This window comes from Poecilia reticulata, linkage group LG14 (genome assembly GCF_000633615.1).
Source record: "Poecilia reticulata strain Guanapo linkage group LG14, Guppy_female_1.0+MT, whole genome shotgun sequence".
Taxonomy (NCBI): domain Eukaryota; kingdom Metazoa; phylum Chordata; class Actinopteri; order Cyprinodontiformes; family Poeciliidae; genus Poecilia; species Poecilia reticulata.
Genome location: NC_024344.1, coordinates 8396376 through 8417846, shown reverse-complemented (window position 1 = coordinate 8417846; position 21471 = coordinate 8396376). Strand labels below are relative to the sequence as shown.

General features: G+C 39.9%; 1 protein-coding gene across 4 annotated transcripts; it reads right to left on the bottom strand.

Annotated features, from left to right (window-relative positions):
- Positions 1-2714: 2714 nt before the first annotated feature.
- Positions 2715-21471, bottom strand: phldb2a (pleckstrin homology-like domain, family B, member 2a). 4 transcript variants are annotated; one of them, XM_008427033.2, is made up of 18 exons: positions 21312-21471; positions 17115-17227; positions 16011-16331; positions 15364-15908; positions 14958-15281; positions 12967-13101; positions 12014-12151; positions 11190-11336; positions 9360-9470; positions 9190-9279; positions 8968-9105; positions 8511-8610; positions 7392-7590; positions 6661-6751; positions 6434-6580; positions 6142-6361; positions 5974-6059; positions 2715-5223 (listed from the first exon to the last, which is right to left on the bottom strand). In XM_008427033.2, the coding sequence occupies exons 1-18, from the start codon at positions 21431-21433 to the stop codon at positions 5083-5085; spliced, it is 3168 nt and encodes a 1055-aa protein (XP_008425255.1). In that variant the 5' UTR covers positions 21434-21471; the 3' UTR covers positions 2715-5082. The 4 variants fall into 4 exon arrangements, with proteins under 4 accessions (XP_008425255.1, XP_008425256.1, XP_017163932.1 ...); XM_008427034.2 differs by having other exon boundaries at positions 16035-16331; positions 21312-21470; XM_017308443.1 differs by having other exon boundaries at positions 15364-16331.

The following is a 21471-nucleotide window of genomic DNA, read 5'->3' as shown; positions in this document are numbered from 1 at the left end:
TCTGTTGTATCCTGTCCTTTGCGCAGCCTTAGAGCGGAACAGGAATTAGCCCATTTTCCTGCCTCTGTGTTACTCACCCGGATTACCCCCTCAGGAGCATCGCGCCAACTCCAAGCTCACTGACCTGAATAGCGAGCCTGTGAATGTCAGCTTGGATCAGCCAATCAGCTGCAAGGGAAAAGCACTTAACATGCATACCTTATTATCAGCAAAAAGGGCTTGGGAATGTGTGTCAATGCTATTCTTGGAAGAAAATGGATTTGCTGAATAACTCTTCTGCCTTAGATAAGATTTTAATTTCATTACAGCTAGGAAGGAGCGTGTAATTATTCAGAAATTTCCAAAAAGGCAAGAGTAAGTGATCTGACCGTCCCCAAAGCTGCCCCCACTAAAGGAAAAGATCAGGATTTATAAAGGAGGTTCTGTAGATAACTCTCTTAGTGTCATTTTGTATGATGGTGCATTTAGTTTGTCACTAGGGCCTGATCTGGGAGTGAAGCCAAACTCAGAAAGAACACGCTATTGTAGCAAAACACAAAACAAGAGGGACTGCATGTTCACAAATACAGTGCGTTTAATGTAATACGGACTGTCAGAAGTAGAGATAGATGTACTACATTTCATACACAGGCAGTAAGCAGTGATCTCTAAAAAGATATGACAGCTCATGCAAATTCTACTTTGTACATTTCTAAACCGTCCTTGTGCTTGCGTGAGATAGTTTACATAAAAGCTGATGGTTATTTACAAGGTAGATAGTGCTGGAGAGGAGAGTGGTGGGAAGTAAGCTTCCAACATGTTTTTTTTATTTTTTTATTATTATCATTATGGTTGAGGTAACTGTCTAACAAAACTAACTAGTATAAGAATATTGAAACATTGTAAAAGTTTAACTGGATATTTTTTATTTATTTGTAAACAGCTTCTTGTAAATCCTTTAGCTCTTTCATTCTCTCTACATGATTCACAGAGGAAAATCATAGGTGGCGCAACGTCTCCTTCCATCATTTCCTGTGAAACTATTCACTGACTTCCTTATAAATGACTATCTACTTGAAAAATTAAGCTTAAATGATAATAAAATTATGTCAGCAGAAACCACTGAACTCTAAGAGATCAGAGTTGGATTTACACCATAGAAATGTGCTTTGGTCTTGTTTCCTCCTATTTCCACTGTCAACCCAATTAATCTGGATTTGCACAAAATGAAACTAGTTATCTCTTTCAGGTAAAATATGAACCTTTTGACATAATCTTATCCCCTGAACCATCCTTTTAAATGCCGGACCTGAATCTAGTCATGGGGCGATATTTGAAAACTTTTGATGTTAAAAAAATAAAAAGCAAAAAAAAAAAAAACGAAGGTTAAATGTTTCCTACATTTAAAAGAAGACCTCTGTTTGCTTCATAAAGCCAAAGGCTGCGAGCTGAGAATAGAAGGCCAGCCATCGGTCTGAGAAGAACACAAGGAGTTCTCCACATCAGGCGCCGGTACAGCCTGCATCTCCCCGAGACAAAGAATGGCTCTACCTGCAGGCTCTGCCGCAACACGCTCTGCAGCTTCTAGCTAACACCTGTGTTTCAGGATTACAGGGTTTTTAAAAACAAACCGATTGCAGATGTGCGATGATTCATGTGTTTTGCACAGGAATTCGGACTGGTAATAAGGACTTACTGTATGGAACATTGTGGCGAATTATATCATGACTTTGTTTTATCTAAAATGACTGTTGGTGTGACTCCTGCAGGAAAACAGACATTCAGTGAATGCTGCCTTTTGTCAGGATTCGTTCACATGATTTTGCCGTAATGTGGCCTTCATGCCTGTAAGTTATAATGTGACATCCTTCCATGCAGCATAACCACAGATCCTGAAAACTGTTATGCTTCACTCACTGTATTTTCAGGAGTGAGTTTGCCTAACCACATTCGTGCTATCTTTAAAGGCCAACCCCTTTGCCCTAAATATGTTACACAAATTAAAGCACTGAAAAATGCTCTGGGGGCACACAGGTTTTTTATGGTCTGGATGTGTTTGTGTCTGTTTCTGCCTCTGGAGGGTCTACGTGCTTCTTTAGGACTTAATTTAGCATACTTCAGACTGTGTTTCCATGCCAACCCCACTAGGTCAACCAATTGAAAGGCCGCAAATTATGGAGGGAGGAGTTCAAAACATGAGTACCCTAATGAGCACATGCACATTGTTTACTTACAGTGATGGGATGAAAAGAAAAGTTATACTGATTAACTTTTTAAATGTCATTTAACTTTTTTTTTTTTTAGTATTTTACAGAATACATTAATTTAAAAGATATTGGTTTATTGCTGCAGAACAAACATAATATCTCAATTTGTTTTTATTTTATTGATAATATATTATTGTTACTATGCAAATAGTAATGTATATTGCTTAGGTAATTTCTTAAGTAATTTATTTTGTATTTTTTGTAAATGTTATATTTCATTTGAATTTATTTTAAAGATAGTTTTAGCTGCGTATTATAGTAAAATGAGTCAATGATGGTGAGATAAAGTCTCTAAAGAACTTGATACATTTAACAGTGCACAACAGAACTATTGATTGCCGTTTTTCACATATAAATATTTACAAAAATAGGTCACTAAACTCAGTTTAGTCAAAAATAATAAAAAAGAATACTCTGGCTATTTGCTAAAATGTGCTATAGCCAAAAGCGTAATAAAGACATTGAATCTTTGTGGTCAGAAGTATTTATTCGTGACACAAGTTGAGTATAAAAACCTGAATTATTGCATTAGCTACAATTGCAATGTGTTTATATACACAATACAAAAAAAAAAAAAAAAAATATATGAATGCTATAGTTTGTTGTGTTTCAAGGCTTGGATAAGAATGAGATGTTAAAGTGACAGATAATGAAGGGATCTGCCCTCTGCAGGAATTAATTAACAATTAATCAGCACAGGATAAACAGCGAACCCTGCAGTCTGTTAACCATCAGCTGGTCAAGCATTTCTCACTATGGCAATCCGTTTATGAATACACAAAAATGGCAAAAAAAAAAAAAAAACTACACAAAAGCTATTCTTAAACACGGTGTACATGTGATCATAACTGCTTATATAGCATAAAGAAATACTGATGATAAAGCATATGTTCTTTAATATAAATGACTCTGGGCTTTCAAGGCAGAGCATTACGTCATTCTCTGCAATCACTCTGCGCTGAGGACCTCTGCTGGTGAGACGCAGTGAAATGCATTAGTGTTAATAACACATGGGTGACGCAGGAACATCCAGCATCACTGCTGCACAACATGGCCTCGTCATGTGAGCCTCCGCTGCAGACAGAGGGAGCTAGCTGAACAGCATAAAACAAAGCGCTACTGTGACTGTGGCCGCTTCATGGCTTCATGTCTAGTCAGCATTTGTAAATAATTCCTTATTATCTCTTTTTTATTATTATTACAATTTCTGCGAATAAAAAAAAGGCTTCTTTGGTAATGACAGAGGTGCAAAAGAATAAAAAACAACAGTGGACATTCAATCCTGTCATAAGGTAAGCAGACAAGGTCAGCTTATGTTGGTCGTCTGAAAGCAGCGGTTGAAATAAGTAAAAAAAAACTCTGATTCATAATCTCGAGCTGAACAGAAGGTGCGGTATGTGACCTCTCAGAGAGAGTGGATGGGCAGATAAGATGCCCAGGATAAGTCTGGCTGTGATGTAGAAATACTGAAAAGTACCATCAGAAGTAGAAAAGTGCTGTGTTGTGCAAAGATCTTTGGTGATTCCTCCTTTCTTTATATACAATACCTTTAAAAAGGATTCATACCTTGGACTTTTTCATATTTCGTCACATTACAAACACAAATTTCTAGTCATTTTGTCAGAATTCACAAACACAAAGATAATTTCTTCCAACTGTGCAGTGGAAGAAAAATGCCACATGCTTTTTAAGTTGTCTCATGAGAAACAATCTGAAAAGTGTGGTGTGTATTTATGTTCACCCTCCTGTGAGTATTCAATAGAAGCCTTTTGTGTAACATTCAAAACTGGCATGGAGGATTATTTTCTTGCCTGTTTATTTTCTACCCAAGATTTTCAAAATAGTTTTTAGTTTGTTCCCTTACTAAACCACAAAAAGAAAGACTTTCAAAGCCGTAAAATTTAGGTGAAAAATCCTAAATTCTTTTCACCTAAATAAAATTGGGTGAATTTATTTTAGGTGCCTTGTGTTTAAGGCAGAAAACTTCTCAGAAAAAAACGGCTTTAATTTAAATCAGATATTTAGCAGCCCTGTTCAACTCTTTTTTTATTATTTTACTTTTACCTGAATCTCTAAAAGATAAGAAAGCCAAAACACTTTAACAAAAAATAAATGGAAAGTATTCTACTTTAACAAGCTACCAGCTGAAACCTTTTCATACAACAGGTGACGTACTGTGTTGTTGCACGTTTACCGTTTGTTGAAAACATGACTTTTGGACACTATTTATTTGCTGGAAATGTATTTTCTACATAATGTACAAAGTAAAGCTTTAAAGGAATTTTCAGAAAGGGTGGAAAACTAAAATATGTTGAGGATTATCTTTGAAAGTGATGTGAAAATAGGGACGGTTTACAACTTTTACACAAAAACATTGAATGCAAAAACCTGTATTTATTAAAATCATCCAATGTTGATAAAAGACCGTTTTTAATAGGAAACTAATTTGTGGGACCAACCCATCAGAGCATATGTTAGGTTCCGTCATTTAGAAGCTTCCCTGATTGAGAGAGAAAAAAAAGAAAATTACCTGCTGTGAGATTAAGAGATACTTCAGCTTCTCACAAAACATAAACAACTGGATTAAAACAGCCCACATGGCTTACTTCTGAGACCAAACACTTTCTGTCTTCTATACACAGCTGCATAATAAAGCCTGCACATGCGAGCAGATTTCCTTTCTGCTCATTTGTAAATTTCTGTGATCATTGACACAGAAACTGTTTAGGTAAAATCCCTCTTTGATCCACACGTGTTTGCCATTATTCTGACATGTGCAGAGGACTGAAACTTGCTAAACTCAACGGTAAAGAAAATAAAAGTGAAAGCGGGTGAGCTACACCATGAAGTGCATGTGTCCCTCAGCGCCCGTCACGATAACGTCCATCCAGATACGCATGGCCTCAGGAGACGGAGCCACCATGTAGTAGACGCGATCGTGGGTCTTCACACTGAAAGTCAGAGAAGGATTGGGGCTCTGGTGGGCGATGGTGGGTGGGGTTTTGGGAATATGTGGAGGGAGGAGGAGAGAGGGATAGGAGTGAGAAAAGAAGAGGACAAACAGATGTGAGACAGTTCAAGGAAATGGGATCTGACGGGAAGTACCGAGGGCCAAAAGCTTCGCTTTCCAACAAATAAATCAGTTACTGGTCATTTAAATAAAGAGAAAATAAAAACATTAAATACATATATTTCTCATCCATGGTCAATTAATTAATTAGTTAGTCAAATACCTTCATATATAAATCATTAATTAAAACACTGAGACAAAGTTGTATGAGGGAGACCCAATAGTTTTTCAACATGATGGTTTTATTTTCAATTTTAATAATTTAAACACTTTTTAAAAGAGAATTATAAAAATTTGACCTAAATATGGTGGGTCAGAAGCAAAACCACTGCTACCTTGACAGTAACAGTCAAGGTGATTGGTCTGAGTTTGACCAATCAGATGCAAAGTTCTCCTTATTGAGCCACAATGACGATTTAAATAATTTCATGAGCAACTGTGGCACAAAGCAATAAAAATAATAATTATGATCATTACATGTGTTCAATTCAAATTTTAAATATGCACTTCATCAACTTTTGACACATTTAAATTGATATAGATCCAGTTTTATCTATTTTTTTTAATTAGTTTAATATTTTACACATGTAAAAAATGTTCTTTAACAGATTTATTTATCTGCTGGATTTTGGCCCTCATGCACATTTGCTCACATACCTTGTGTGCATTCTTTAAGTGATCGTAGTACACCTCCTCAATGGCCTGGAAGTAAATGACTCCCTTCATCTTGTTCTCATGTTTGTCTGCAGCAGAGCACATGAACAGATGCATGATGAAAGCTTTGGGTTTTCAGAGTTTCACCTTATAGACACAGAGGGTCCCTACCTGCGTAATATGTGAGCGTCCTCCGATTCTGGTCGAAGACAAACCAGCGTTTCTTCCACGTCTTGATCTTCCCGCCCATTTTGACCAGGAATCCTCGGCAGGTTTTGTCGGTGATGGCCAGGTGGAAGCAGGCGTCTGGGTTGTGTCCGGCTGCTTCGATGTGGCCATGAAGGTCAAAGTCGTCTTTTCTCACGGGGAGGTAGCGAGTCAGCAGCCGAGACTACAGAGAAAGTTTCTTAAAATATGAATTGGACCCCTTTTGCGACGTATCAACTTCGAGAATGTGAATCACCTGCGATCTCTGTTTTTCCCTGAGCTTCACTTCTCTTTCCACAAGTTTCTGTCTCCTGCTCGTTTCCTCCTGCAGACGTTTCTCCAGCTCCTCTCTCCTCCTCCGCTCCTCCTCCAGAGCCTGCCTACGCATCTCCATCTCCCGCTCCTGCACAACCCGGCTGGAAAATAAATCGCACGCTTTTTCGAACGCGGACACCGCGTTTCAATTCGGGTCGGGCCGTTTACCCTGTGCTCAAGGAGTCTCAGCTTCTCAGCCTGGGCCTCTCGGAGTAAACGCTCCATTTCCTCAATCTTTGCCATGTTGGAAGTGCTGGCACTAGGAGAAGAAGGGTGCAGTTCAACACAAGAGAAAAAGAATTTATCCAAATAAAAAAAAAAAAATATTTTTCCATTGATTTCCACTGATCACTGGGTATTGGCTACCATAAATGTTTATTTCATTATTGCCTACTCAATTTATTAGTTTTATCTTCTTGTAAATCTAAATAAAACAATGTTTCCCTAACATTCCTTTTATGTTGTCTTATTATCCATTGAGAGACACCTCTCTCATATCCAATCGAAATGAATAATTTCACCATATCACCTTATCACTAAAGCGACTGAATTCAGGAACACAGGATTTTGCACAATGGGCGATTCAGAAAACAAAGCTACTGAATTTCAGAGCCATCTTTCTCGAGTTTCTTATTCTCTCTCTGCTTTATTATTTCTTTTATGCTCCTTCATAAAGCTCAAATCCTCTCTAATTAGCCTTTAGCTTTCATCCAGCAAGATAATTTCTCCTTCTTCTTTCAAACACTGCAATAAAATCGTCGCAAAGCCTCACTTGGAGAACTTCTCACTCTCTTCAAAAACATCTTTTTGATCAATTACAATGACTCTCCTATTGGTTCTTTAGTTAAAATTGACGTAAAAAGAGCTCCCATCTTCCATCGCAGCGGCTCCGCTCTAACCTGGAGATGTTGTCCGGTGAACACGCAGAGAAGCTGGTCTCCAGGCTGTCCGAACTGTCCACACTGACGGTGTCCGATGCCTGGCTGTTATCCGGGTACGAGAAGGAGTCCAGGAACACGTTGGGCTCAGAGACCATCCTGCTGCAAAAGTCACTCTGCCTCTGTCTGTCGTCGTTCATGTGAGCATGGCTGTTTCCTGCTGAAACAACAACATGGCGATGAAGCCCTGGCAGCAGATGGTAACTACAGCTAAAACAAGAACTTCAAAAAATATCTATGCCTGTTTTTATGTTGTCAGTTATTTATTTATACATTTTTTTTACAAATCTGAAAACCTGTGCATCTGCAGTCACTGACAACGTTTCATCCAGGACTAGCCTGCATTTTGCTCCAGCCACCTTCCCATCAATTCTGATGTACCTGCTTATTCCAGTGGAAAAACAGCAGTCCCAGAGCATGACGCTGCCACTGCCCCTGCCAGCATGCCCGGGTGGGCCCCATAAGGGGAAAAGGAGGGCAGACCAGATGGGTCCCATATGGGTTTGTCCGCGGGTTCCACGGTGGCCCCACATGGGTTTGCCCATGTAGGGTCCATGCAGGGCCCACGTAGGCTGTGGCCCTACATGGGCAAACCCACGCGGGGCCACCGTGGAGCCCGCAGACAAACCCATATGGGACCCATATGTCTGCCCTCCTTTCCCCCATATGGGGCCCACCCGGGCATGCTGGCAGGGTGCCATGTACGTCATCCTTGTCTTGGTGGGTAGGCATGTGTGCCACACTTTCTTTTCTATTTTTGAATTATAATTTGAACAGTGCTCAATAATCAAAGCTCGAGATGTTGCTGACCTAATCAGGATCCTTTGTAATTCCTTCATCATTTTCTATTCACACAAAAATGATGCACAACATTTCATTGTGTAAAAAAAGTCAAATAAAAAAACTGCAAGATTTGTAGTTGTAACATACTAAAATGCAGACTATTTGAAGGGGAATAAGCATTCTGTGATCCCAAAACTATGAATCCAGTCACACGTATACGTTTGGGGCAATATAACCGACTACAACTATTGCTAGGATTTATTTGGAACAAGATGAATTTGTGTCACTCTGACTCACCCTTGGGCAGCCGACGGGCGTTCACTTCCCGGGGGGAGAAGATGAAGCCTTGTGGAATGACACTCCCACAGCTGGAGCTTTGGGATAAAGGCAGATGTGCCTGAGGAACAATACGAAAGCACACAACACGTTTAGGTCCACACATTGGAGCCCAACTCCTGGAAGTTCTCCTGATCTCAATGGATGTCGCAAGCAACAGTGAAAGTGAGAATTCCTGCTTTGGGTGGATCCGTCTCAAGGGAGTTGTCTGGATAAATACGATAAGGCTATAAAACCCCCTCCTCTAAAGCCTGGAATCTGAATTATCAATGTCATTTTGCATTTTACTCTTCGCTCAAGTATACTGCAGTCAACTTTAACTTTAAGGAATATCACCTTTTAACATCACTACCCAATCTATTTAACTTTTTACGCCTTTATGGATTTTTTTTGGATTAGTTTAGATAGCAAATCAGACCTTGGGAGGAAGCGTGCGTCCCAGAGATCTGCCGTAGGATCCGAGGAGCTGCTGGCCTCTCTTATGAGGAATGCTTTCGATAGGATGGGAAGAGCTTTCTTTGCTACTTCTTCTCCTCTCCTTCAGGGAGTTCAAGTGCTGCAGCGATCACACAAATCAGAGCAATCGCAAAACAGGAAATTATTCTGAAAGTGCTGCAGCGTTACTGTAACCGGCTCCTACCTCTTTGATGGCAACAGGGTTGTTGGTCAAAGTTTGGCCCTCAGACAACTCCACGTACTTTCCTTCCAAAGACAGCAGCTTGTCTCTCTCCTGCAGATGTCACATAGTCTTTATTTCATTAAAATGAAACATTTATGTTGTCCGCATGCAGAGATTGTTTTTTTCTTTACCTTTTGAAGCATGACAAGCAAGTTGTTTTTCTCTCTCTGGAAGTTTTCTTTCTCTTGCTGAGCCTGTAAAGTGATCTGAGAGGACTGTTTCTTCAGAGTCATGATTCTTTCCTGTGGGGGGAAAATCAACAGGGAGGCATCAGTATAAAATAGCTGCTGACTTTATCAAAGTGCAGGAAGAAAAATAAAAATATTAGCGGTGGGGCTGAGAGATATAGTTGAAGAATTAGCAGCAGAGTCAGAGCAGATGGTGCCTTGTAAATGCATAGTCTTACAAAAATATTTACACCCTCTTACCTTTACTGCACTTTAGCACATTATGAACACAAACCTCAATAATTTATCAGGATTTTATGTAACAGACCACTACAAACGACTGCATAATTGTGAAGTGAAAAGTCCAGTCCATCCAGTTTGATTGTTATTCTGCAAAGAATAATGGACAAAAAAATTTCTAGATGTGCAAAGGTGGGAGAGGCATGAGCCAACATCCATTTCACCACATGTTGTTCTACAAAGTACTGACTCAGGAGGGCTCAATACAAATTACTACCACACTTTTCTAATTTTTATTTCGAACCTTAACTTTGATTTTTTTAAAATATATTTTTTATATGCATTTGCTGTAATATTATTTGGCCTTTGGGACTTGAATAAACCTGATCCTGAGCCGTTTACCTATTTCAACTCCAATAAAATATACTTACGCATGTACAAAATGTTTAGTTTGGTCACACAAAATGCAAAAAGGTTCAAGCCAGGACATAACTTTTACAAATCACTTCACTTAAAATTCTAATCAAACATCCTGTTGCTGTCACTCTTTCACATTTAACTTAGTAATACTTAGCTAATTTCTTATGTCCCTGGTTTTGCAGGCTTGTTGTAACTACACTATGCCAAACATTGTACAGCAACTGAGCTCACAACTTTGCAGCTTTTATGCAAAACTTGCAGAACGATTAATAACAAACATAGAAAGGCAATTATAAGCTAAAAAAACAATATTTGCATTGTGCTGTTTTCATTGCTTGTGACTTTGACGTTAGACATTTTGAACAAAAGCTAGCTTTCATTCTTGACTTCACATCAACAGCTCAAGAACCTGTAGAGAAGCGAAACCCGCAACAGTGTCATCAACATGCTACGTCAACACGCTACGTCAGAGGTCGGCTAGCAGGACGATGTCTCGTGGCCCCCGCCGTAATATGAAAGTATAATATTAGTGCGGCCCACTGGGTGAGCGGGCCTCTGGAGAAAGTCCCGCCCGCTGTTCCTCGTCATGGCTGACATTCGGTGCTAGACTAAGCTACACTTACTTCATGCTCACTACGCTTGTAACAACAGTGTGGCGGATGATGGAACAGTCCGGTACCAGTTGCGTTTTTTTTTCAGTCGCCATTCCGGTACTTTCTACCATTGACAAATGCCCCGATCAAAAGCAGAGAAAGGCGACCCCTACCGGGCTGCTCCTCATCCGCCGCGCTGTTGTGACAAGTAGACGACGTCACGCGTCGGGACGTTCTCCATACGTTGCTAGCTGGCTAAAGGCTTCTATAAAACGTAGAACAAGAGCGACTCCAAGTTGAATAAACTACATTTTTTCACACCCTCATCATGTCTTTGTCAAAGCCAAAGCCTGCAGTTCATGTATTGGAGAAATAATTAAATGTTGATGACATTTGAGGATATTTTTAAGATGTTTTTATTGGAATCCTTTATGCGGCCCAGCCTCACCCAGACTCTGCCTCCAGAGGCCCCCCTCTGGGTAAATTGAGTTTGAGACCCCTGTCCTGTACTACGTGAAAAACTCAACAAGTTTACTTCTACCTTGCGCGTGATGCTAAGACGCTGATACTCGGCGATGTCCCGCAGCAGCTCTTGGCTTTGACTCTCGTTTTCCTCTTCCTGCTTGATTTCTCTCTCCAGCTTTTGAAATTCCGAATCCTCTGAGGTTTTTGTCTGCTCCTCGCTTTCCTGGGCGACATCAGAGAGGTATGCAGATGTGGAATATATCGCACAGTTCAGTCATACTAAATTGATGAGAATGAAATGATTAGAAACAACATGATCCGGGATTAGTCAGAACAAGGTCAGGAAGGAGAGTAATAACTCTAAAACAGACGCATTGGGAAAGGAATGGAAGGGCAGGAGACCAATGTGAAAAATGAGAACTGTAGTGTTTGGGTTTTGTGTTAGTTCAGGTGCGTAAGAGGCATTTCAGCCAACCATTGTCTCTTGGGTTGTATAAACTGGACTATTTTTTATGGCCTCAATTGGAAAAGCTTATACGTCCTTATTTGGACAGTTGGTGAGAGCTCGTAGAAGGTTTTTCAGCTGCTGTGATAATTGTGCTAATCCCTCCTTTGGTTTAGGGCTTTCATCATTTACTTTGGAAAGCTCAGTTAGTTTAGTTTCAAAGGAAATGTAACAGAACCTTTTTTTAGGATGCTGTGGATCAACTGGATCGATTCCCGATGGTCTGTTGCAGTGGCTTTGTGTTCACAACAAAACGTGCTCATGCTTGCTTTCTATTTCCAAACTATTACTACTGTGCAATGAATTTATAATAAAACAACCATAAATATACTTATCTGTCCACCAAAAAATGTACAATGGTTAATTTATTTAAAACACTTTTTGTGCATCTGCACCTGAGATTTTGCAGGCTTGCTTGTCCTCTCGATACTTTGCATTTTTTCTTTGAGTTCGTCCAACAGCTCCTTTTCCCTCTGCAGCTGGGTCATCTCAGACTCCTGTTCGCCGTCCAGCAGGGCGCACTCCACCTCCATCTGCAGGAAGAGTCAGACAGAGGTAGGAATCCTGGATATGAATTTATTTTTTAGTCACCTTCGGTTGTTAATCATATGGGTTGTTAGTAAAAAAACAAGCTAACAGCATTTTGGAAAATATGCTTTCCGATACTCAGTTTTGAGTAGGTATTTTTGATTACTTGTACATTTTTTGTAATATAGATTTATATAGCATTGCTATAAATGTTTACCAAATGAAGCATATGCATAGGAAAATATGATCCCCAGACTCATAGTTGGTGTCAGATTGGCTGGTCTGAGGATTTCAGACACTGCTTATCTGCTGGGATTTCCTCCCACAACCATTTCTTCATTTTGGATGAAAATGCCTTGTTGATGTCAAAGACCACAGGTGAATGGACTGAAATGATGGAAAGGCAACAGTAGCTCAAATAACTCATCATCAGAACCAGTTATGCAGAATATCTTCTCTGAATGCACAAAACGGCAAACATTAAACCAGATGGACGACAACACCTGGCGATTTCTTGCATTGTACATAACCCTCTGTTCTTCAAAACATGTAAGTTGTCAGAAGAGTTACATTCCCTAAATTAAAAAAAAAAGCTAAAAAAAGGAAAATTGATAAAAAGCTCTTAATGCTTTGTAATTGCAACTGATTCTTAAGGCTAAACACATCTAGTTCAGTTTGAGTCCGAGTAGGTAGATGTAGGGTAAAATAGGAAAAGCCAAAGAAATCAGCTCGTCTTTATCGCCAATCTTTCTTTGAAATGTTAAAAAAAGAGTCATGGAGATGTCAGTTCTGCGTCTGTGCTCTCTGTGCTGGGCTGTACCTCACGCAAAGACTCCTCCATCTGGTTGTCCAGGTCTTTGATCTTCTGCTCCAGCTCTTCGATGTTGTTCAGAACCTGGATTCTCTCTTCCTCTAAATGAGATACTTCCTGTTTCAGCTGCATGCTCTCCAAGGCCTGTAACGACACCGAGAATGGAAATAAATCACCGGCTTCAAATGTAAACACACAACTGAAGCTGTTCAAAATGTCATCACCATCACAATAAAAAAAGTTTTAAACAAGATAAAAGAGAGTTTTCTGTGTTTATGCTTTTGCAACCATTTGTCAGAGGTTGGCTTTGGGTTTTATTCAGTTACACAACAGCAGCTGCTGTCTAACTCATCCAAAAATGGATCACTGGCAACAAGGGCAGGATTCTTTTCCACTTTGTGCAATGGAAATCGCTATTGGAGCCGGGCAATGCAAGGCATGCCAAGGCACTCCCACATCTTGCACCATCAAGCAACATCTCTTAAATATTCAGTCACACTCATTTGAATTTAAGCAAGCTGTCTCAGAATTTAATTGTTCTTGTTTATAGGAGCCAGGTGGGTTATTTTCTCGTTGGACACTTGTATGTTTAGCAAGTCTTCCTGATTCATAGTTTCGTCAGATGTGCTGTAAGCAGCATTTTGTCCGGCACACACTACTCTGAGGAATGCTAGCAATGGAGATTGGTTATTTGGAGACTATAAAACACTGTCACAACTCAAACAAAACATAAAAATCTAGACTGAACTCAGATTCAGAATTTTACGAGAGCCATATCTAAACAAAACTATGCACCTTTAAGATGAAAAAGGATTACCTGCGTTATGTACATTTCAATTTCTCGTCTCTATCACTGTGATGTTATAAACATCTGGAAAAGTGCATGTCTTTGCTGTGCATGCAGTCTTGCATTCTCCTCGTGCACATCCGTGCACAGCTGAACATACACACAAACACATGCACACTATAATTCACTGCGGGATCAAGTCATTTCCTGTACCCCCCCCCCACCCGCACTCCTTCAGGAGTTTGAATGGTTCACCGCTGAAACAAAACTTGAACTTCTTCATTAAAACCAGACACTGCTAGGTTACGGCTCCAGAGTGGAAAAACTGAAAGAAAAAATGTAGAATGGAAAAAGGTGGCCTCTATGGTAGCAAAAAAAAAATCCCTCTCATAATTTGGTATATGGGTAGCTTATTTTTATTTGTGGTTTAAACACGTTTATTTATTTTTGATAAAGAGCGGTGAGGCTTTCCAGTTTAACGTCTCCAAAAAAGGTGGTGGAATAAAAATGAGGTCAGATTGTAGTCACTTCAAGGCCTGAGGAGTCTTGGGCAATTCTGATTTCCATGTTTATACGTCTGTCCAACTTACATAAACAGGAACTGTGCAAATTGCTAAGTGCACAGTCTTAGAGTACTTAAAAAGACTTTAGTGAATGAAATTATGCATAGAAATTATGCGGAAAATACCACAAAGCAGAGCTCTGAGGGCTACACACATTTCCAGCTTTCCAGTTTCGATCAACAAAATGTGTGTGTATTTAAAATAATGTCATAACAGTGCGCTTTTTTCTCATAGTTCATAGTTTCTTGGAAACCTTGCTTGGCACCTTTGGTACTGAGAAAAACTGAGATATGGCAAAAAAGGTAGACAGACGCAGATAAACAGAATGTCAGCACTCAGATTATCCACATTCCACAGAAGAGGGAGAACCTCATTACTTTTTTTTTTTTTTACAACAGGGTTTTTGCTGTAGTGACGGTTTCTCTATTCATTCTGGAACAGGAAATAGCAGGTTACAGTAACAGATCTTCCTCTGAGTACCAGTGAAGTGACTTCAGAACAAATGACAACATTTTGACTGTGTCATCAATGTGCTTTTTTAATTATGCTGTAGAAAGGCTGAATCTACATACATAAATGGGGGTTTATTTAATGCCACAAACTGTTGACTGTTTCCACACACTCCATTTTTATTCTGTGATGCTGCTTACTTTGGCTCTGTGGTGCGTAGAAGGAGAAGGAGCGCTGCTGTTCAGACTTATAGCAGGTGAGTGAGACCTGTAGTTTCCCTGCTGACGCTGGATGGCCTGCTGCTCCTCGGGAAGCTGAAGATCTCTGGCTTTGGCCCCAAAACAGGTGTCTGGAGCAGTGCTGCTAGGGGAGTCAGAAAACACAGACTCATCGTCCGACACCTGCAGCTTCTCCAGCTCCTTATTGATCTTTTGCAGATCAGAAACAGCTGAGCCCGTCGGCTCTCTCACCACCTGTCCCAATTCAGTGCACAGGCTTAAGATGGTTTCTAGACGCTGGCATTCCTGCACACAGGAGATTTGGTGTATTTGTAGTCAATCGATCGTTACAGTCAATCAAAGAAAAAGTAAGAAAAGAACAACTCACCAATTTCTGCACTTTCTGCTCCCTGAGTCGCTCATCTCTCTGATGCTGGTGATAGTCTCTCAGCTCTTCTTTGCCATTCAGAGAACTGATGCTGCCCACCCTCTGTCCTGGACTTAGCCCGCTTTTCCCAAATGACAACCTCCTTTCTCCTAAGCCTAGGTCCAATCCCGTTCCGTCAATCTCTATACCTAGGGAGCTCAGTGAAGCAAGGCTGGACCTCCTGGATGTGCTGGGCATGCTTGCAGGCACTGTCACATCTGGCGGCTGCTCAAGGGAGGAAAGACTGCGCCGCTGTCCCGCTGAGACCACCACCCTGTGGGAACCCACTGAGTGACGAGAGGGCAATGACAAAACGGGGGGGTCTGCCGCGTTGTGAAGTCGTGGCAAAGAACGGCTATGCATCCCCAGGTTGTTGAGGGAACCAGTGGAGTATTTCCTCTGCCTTGACTCTCCGACGGCTTTGCTTTGAGAGCTGAGTCTACGGCTCATCCGAGGACTGGATGGCATACTGGCCGCCCCGCTCTTGACCCTGGGAGAACGAGGCACTGGCTCCCCATACGAGGACAGCAGAGAATTTCCGTCAGATGCATTAGAAAGCAGTAGACTGTCTTGTGACTGGTGGCGAGAGTAGGAATGACGAAACAAACCATTGGTGCTAATCTGGCGCTCACCCTGTCGTGGCGATGGAGGCACGCTGTTGCTGTTGATGTAGGAAAAGTTCCTGGAGGCGGATGGAGGTCGTTCTGTGTTGCTGAGGATGGACAGTGGCCTGCTGGGCTGGCCAGCAACAGATGAAGGTACGCTAAGGTACTTGCGACTGCATTCAGCTGCCCTCAAGCTGGCCTCCAGAGCACTCTTTCTACGCTGCAGAGTCTCCATCAGTTCCTGAAGCTCAGCTTTAGATCGAGAGCCCCTCAGCAATGTCCCCCCTACAGAGCTGCCACCGCTGTGCTCAATCTTCAAACAGTCTGAAGAAAACAGAGGTTCGACAAAGCATGAAATCCTGCCCCTTTTTGGACTCAACATAAACAGTCTCTCTACTTTATATAATCAGCCATATTAGACTAAATGTCTTTAACCTACAAAGCAGAAGCTGAGCTACATGATCTGCTATCTTGTGTGCTTGGTAAGAAGAGGGGGAAACCACGGAAGAATGTACGCTGCAGTTCTGAGGCCAATACAAACACTGGCTCAGTCATTGGTCTGGTCTCTTCTAAAAATGGAAGAATGCTCGTGAACCAAGACAGGGCAGAATACATCATAGTCTCGACTGCAAATAATATCCAGAGGAGAGTCAAATACCAAGCCAAGCAAAGTGATGATAGTGTCTGAGTCAGCATGGCTGAACATACATTATAAGTTATTCCTAGTTCATTTGATCTTACTGAAATTCTTAGCCTCTCCTCAAACATGGGTTTCAGAAATTAGTTTTAGGTTTTATTGCTAATGACAGAAGAGATCTGCTGCCTCATATAATGCAGTGAGCTCTTAAAAAACAAACTGTGTATTATATCTATCAAATATATAGAGCATGACAACAGCTTAAACTCATCTAAAGGTCTCATTCCTGAGTAACAATTGAACTTTTTTTGAGACAGTACTAACAACCTGTTAAGAAATTCCAACTTACAAGCCATATCTTTGTAATTGGTGTCACCTTGCTGGATGTTAACTATTAAATTTTATTTTCAAATAGAGATTCACTGTATCAAATGACTGATTACAAATAACATTTCTTTCATTTGTCTTACCAGAAGCGTAGCCCAATGTGGCGACGGCGCTCCTTTGAGGAAGCATACTGTTCATCACAATGACCTGCCCCTTCGGATGAATCAGATCGAAGTATGGAGGATTCAGATGAGACCTGTGAATGAAAAGACAGAAAAGTCTAAATACAGGATGGAAGAACAACAGAGAGGAATGGATATTATTGTCCCACTGGGTCAAAGCTGTTAGGTAAGGATATAAAACAAGATTTTGTTGGCAAAGTGTTAATCAGTTTGACACCTTTGTTTCAGACGTTTACATGCACTCATCGTCACCTTAAAAATCACAGCAATTTGGTCATTTTAATTATGCATTTCTTCTTTTTCCAGAGTGGAATAAATATACACTCAACAGAAACACTGGATGGAATGGCTAAAAGATGTTAATGTTTGTGGAAAGAGATCTGAACTCAACCTAATAGGCATTTTATGGCACGTGAAAACATAAAAACCAAACATTTGAAAGGAGCTCTACCAATTCTGACACAGAGTAAAGCCAAATACTCAGCCAGGATTATGGCAGACGATTGGTGATGGTCATTAAATGTAGTTTGTTTCTCTATAACTTAAAAATATTTGTGAGCGTGTACATATATACATCTATAGTGCTGTAAAAGCCATCTACCTTTACAGATTTCTTTAATTTTGGTTGTTATGTATGTCTCAGATGATTGAACAGTTTCAGTATCAGATATAGTTGGGCAGAAATTGCAGCCAAGACAAAAGTACCTGTTTACCAAAAAGAACACAAAAGCTCATCTCTTGATGACCTCCAACACAGTTGGGGAAAGAAATATATAGATTGGTGAGACAAATGTTAATGGTTTTGGAAGTTAAGGCGGCATTTCAGAAAATGAATGTCATACGGACAGGTAGACATGACCTGATGACCTGATGACCTGAACCCAAGAATTTTGCTTTCTGAAAATCCCGAAGGAGAATGTCTGGACATCAGTCAAAGATTTTGGATCGGCCGAGTCAATATCTAAGAGTAAACAGGGCATTCATGCTCAAAAGCCCTCCATTTTATAAAGAAAAGTGGTGTGAAATTCCATCGCGGTGAAAAATACTCATTATTATTTACCGCAAATGCTTGCTGGCAGTCGAGGCATACCAACACTAATCTGCACTCTTGACATGCACGTCTGTCGCTAATGATGCTACATGCATGCTGATGTTGCATCAACTTATACATATATTTCAGTCCACAGGAGAGGTATTTACTAAACACCACTTTACCATTATGTTGGTGAAGTGAAAAACCTTATGAAGTTCTTAAAAACCTTAGATTGCTATAAAATACCTTAACCCACTCAAAAATTGAGATTAATCATTTTCTAATTACTTATTGACTTGTTTCAGCACTATTTCTGCAATACTGATCAACAACTTTGTTTTATCAATGGAGGGAATATACGAAACAACACCCCCCGCCCCCCATCGATTTGCTTTTGAAAACACTAGAAAAGCAGTGCCTGAAGTCCATCTGATATTCCAGATGTGCATATTTTAGAGGAAAAAGGGGAGAAAAAAACTTTCCAAAGGCCTGAGTATTAAAACAGGGTTTATTTTTTGGTCTAGCCTGTTTTCCCAATAAAATCTTAAAAAGCCGTTTTAACTGGTCTGCTGACAATTACGCAATTTATTGTCCTCTTGGTTGTTTTACTTCACTCCTAGATTTTAATTTGTGACACTAGTAACATTATGGTTTTTGCAGTAAAACTGGCAGAAAATGTTATTTCAGGTATCCTTAAAAAAATACAAACGACAACTTTTGGTCATATATGAGTGAGAAATCCATCACCACATCATTTCAGCTTTGAGTTTTTTAGTAAACGACAATGTAATTAGTTCCAGAGACCCAAGACCATTATTTTGAATAAGTCAGACATGACTTGCTCCTGAATCCACAGACAGCATTCACTCACACACAGCGCACAGAGAGAGACAGAGATGGCTGATCTGAGCAGAGAGGAGTTTCTTGCTGTCTGGAGAGAGCGCCAACAGGAAACAGGGTATCCTCTTACACCGTCAAGCATCCAGTCAGCATGAGTTCATTCTCCAGACCTCCAAGAAAAAGAGAGAGGGGGTGAACTCCCCCCATCCACCCACTTCAAATCACAGGCAGAGGGTGTTTGGTCCGTCACTCACATTTCAGGTCAGTAGGGTGGTGCACATGTACAGAGTTTGAGAAATGCCCCTTTGATAAGAGAGCTTTCATCTAATGTGTGGGAAGAAAAGTATTTTTACATTGAGCAAAGCCCAAACCGCAGTCGATTTGCATTTCTCAATAATTGTTTTACAATTACATTCCCATGCTAAGAAAAGAAAAACAGATGGAAAAACATTGGAAGTTGAAAATGCATAAGCACTTTTTCCAGTTAGTGAACAGGCCGTACAGAGTCACTACCAGATTGCAGAAACTGCAAAGTGTTGGGTTTAAGGCATTCTGCAGAGAGTCGGATCTTGTGAATCTGTTTCTTTTAAAAAGTTAAAGAAAACTGGTATCACTTGAATGTGATATTTTTCGAGCAGATATCACTTTTACTTTGTCATGCAGATGCAGATGTGTTTTCTTTGGTTCAGACTCGTCATTTTATCTGAGTCCCTTGTCACTTTCTTGTAATGAAGCATGTTCATATATCAAATAAACACACACTGTCCTCATCCCTTTGTGCCTGTTCTCCACCTCACTCTGAGTACCAAAACAGGAACTTGTGTGCATCTCTAAGACACACAGCAAATACATACGCAACTGCAACTTAGTTTCTATGATTTAAAATAAAGAACTGGTCAATTGTGAATGACACAACTTTAAACAAACACTCTTTTGTGGACGTTCTTATTAAAGAACGAAGACTCAAAGTTAGCCATTTTCAATATCAGAGAACCAAAGTTAGAGGAGGTAAAAAAAATTATGAAGATATTCAAAATTAAATTGTGTTCTTTATGTCCTTCTCAGTTTTGTCCTTAGCTCACTCTGGCTACTAAAAAGTAAGAGACAGTGAGACTTTTACCAAACTACAGGAAGCTTTGACCTATTACAACAACGTTGTGGAGCATGCTGAATTTAGAAATGTGGCAAACTTTTGTAAATCTCAGAGTTAAAATAAGGTTTGACAGTCTACATGGACACTGTTGTATTTGTGATGCAAGGCGTGCTAACAACACTAATTTCTCACCTAAGGACAATAAATTTTTGTCTTTAAAATAATAGTAAGATCCTGTGACTGCTTTCTTGCACACATGGCGTGATGTTGTCTCCGTTCCTTACATAGATAATTAATAACAGCTTAACACAGGAAGGACAGAAAACATTTTATACATGCTGTTCTTCCTGTTACCTGCGTGATGTTTCTCAAACAGAAATGCCAACAATCAGTAATACCAAGTCAATGCTTTGCGAAAAATAAAAAATAAAAATCTGAAACTATCCACAAAATTCTGATATGTACACATTTAATATACAGTTTCCAGACATAAAAATGACACAAAGTAGCAAATAGTTGTGTTGGTGAAACTAAAACTTTCAAAACAAATACCTGATACATAAAAACGAATGCATTTAGTACTATTGGCACAGAAGAGTTGAGTGGACAGACAGATTTGTGTCATTGTCATATTTAAGCATTTGACCAAATAAGTATGTAGAAAATGCAATATAGTTTTTTATTTGATGTTTCAAATTCATTTGCAATTAAATAAACATATAAATATTCATTTGTGAAATGTTTATAATTTAACTGGATGCATTATAATCTCAAAAATCTCCACAACACTGCTTAGTCGCATGTTTTTATATAGTTATCTTCTTCTTGTGTAAAGTCCAGTGGTCATGAAGGAGTAAAGGTTTTTTAATCATCAAATTGGAGCAAAATTCGTTTTTTGTGACCTTTTGCACATTTCTTGCAAAAATGTCTGAAACCTAACCCTGCGGCTAATTTATGCCATAATCAAATTCAGCTCATTTTTTCTGCAGTGTTTTACATTCCAAACACATTTGGTGGCAGCTGTGAACCTCACACTAATATAAACAGTGCAGAGCAGAGGAGCCTGACATGAAATCTGATACAACTCCGTCACTTTCCAGGAGCATCACTGTCCCAATCAAAAAGATTTATCAGAAAATAATGAATTCATATATAATGAAAAGGGTAAAAAAATAAAAAATAAATCACTGACCTCTGTTTTCTGCCCAGGTTACATAGTTTAAAATCCTCTGCTGGCCGCTTATAAGTTTTGACGCTCAGGTCCTCCTTCTGCCTGCCTCTCTGCTCCAAAGCAGCAGAGGAAAGTCTTCCCATGACAAAGGATCAGACAGGAGACCCTTTCCCCTCCCACC

What these genes read in the sequence shown, in the direction of transcription:
- phldb2a (XM_017308443.1), bottom strand. Translation starts at nt 21,433, where the DNA reads ATGGGAAGACTTTCCTCTGCTGCTTTGGAGCAGAGAGGCAGGCAGAAG. An exon ending in ACCCTGTTGCCATCAAAGAG is followed by an intron (nt 9,106 to 9,189) that starts GTAGGAGCCGGT and finishes TGATCGCTGCAG; the next exon opens with CACTTGAACTCCCTGAAGGA. An exon ending in GACGCTCACATATTACGCAG is followed by an intron (nt 6,060 to 6,141) that starts GTAGGGACCCTC and finishes GCTCTGCTGCAG; the next exon opens with ACAAACATGAGAACAAGATG.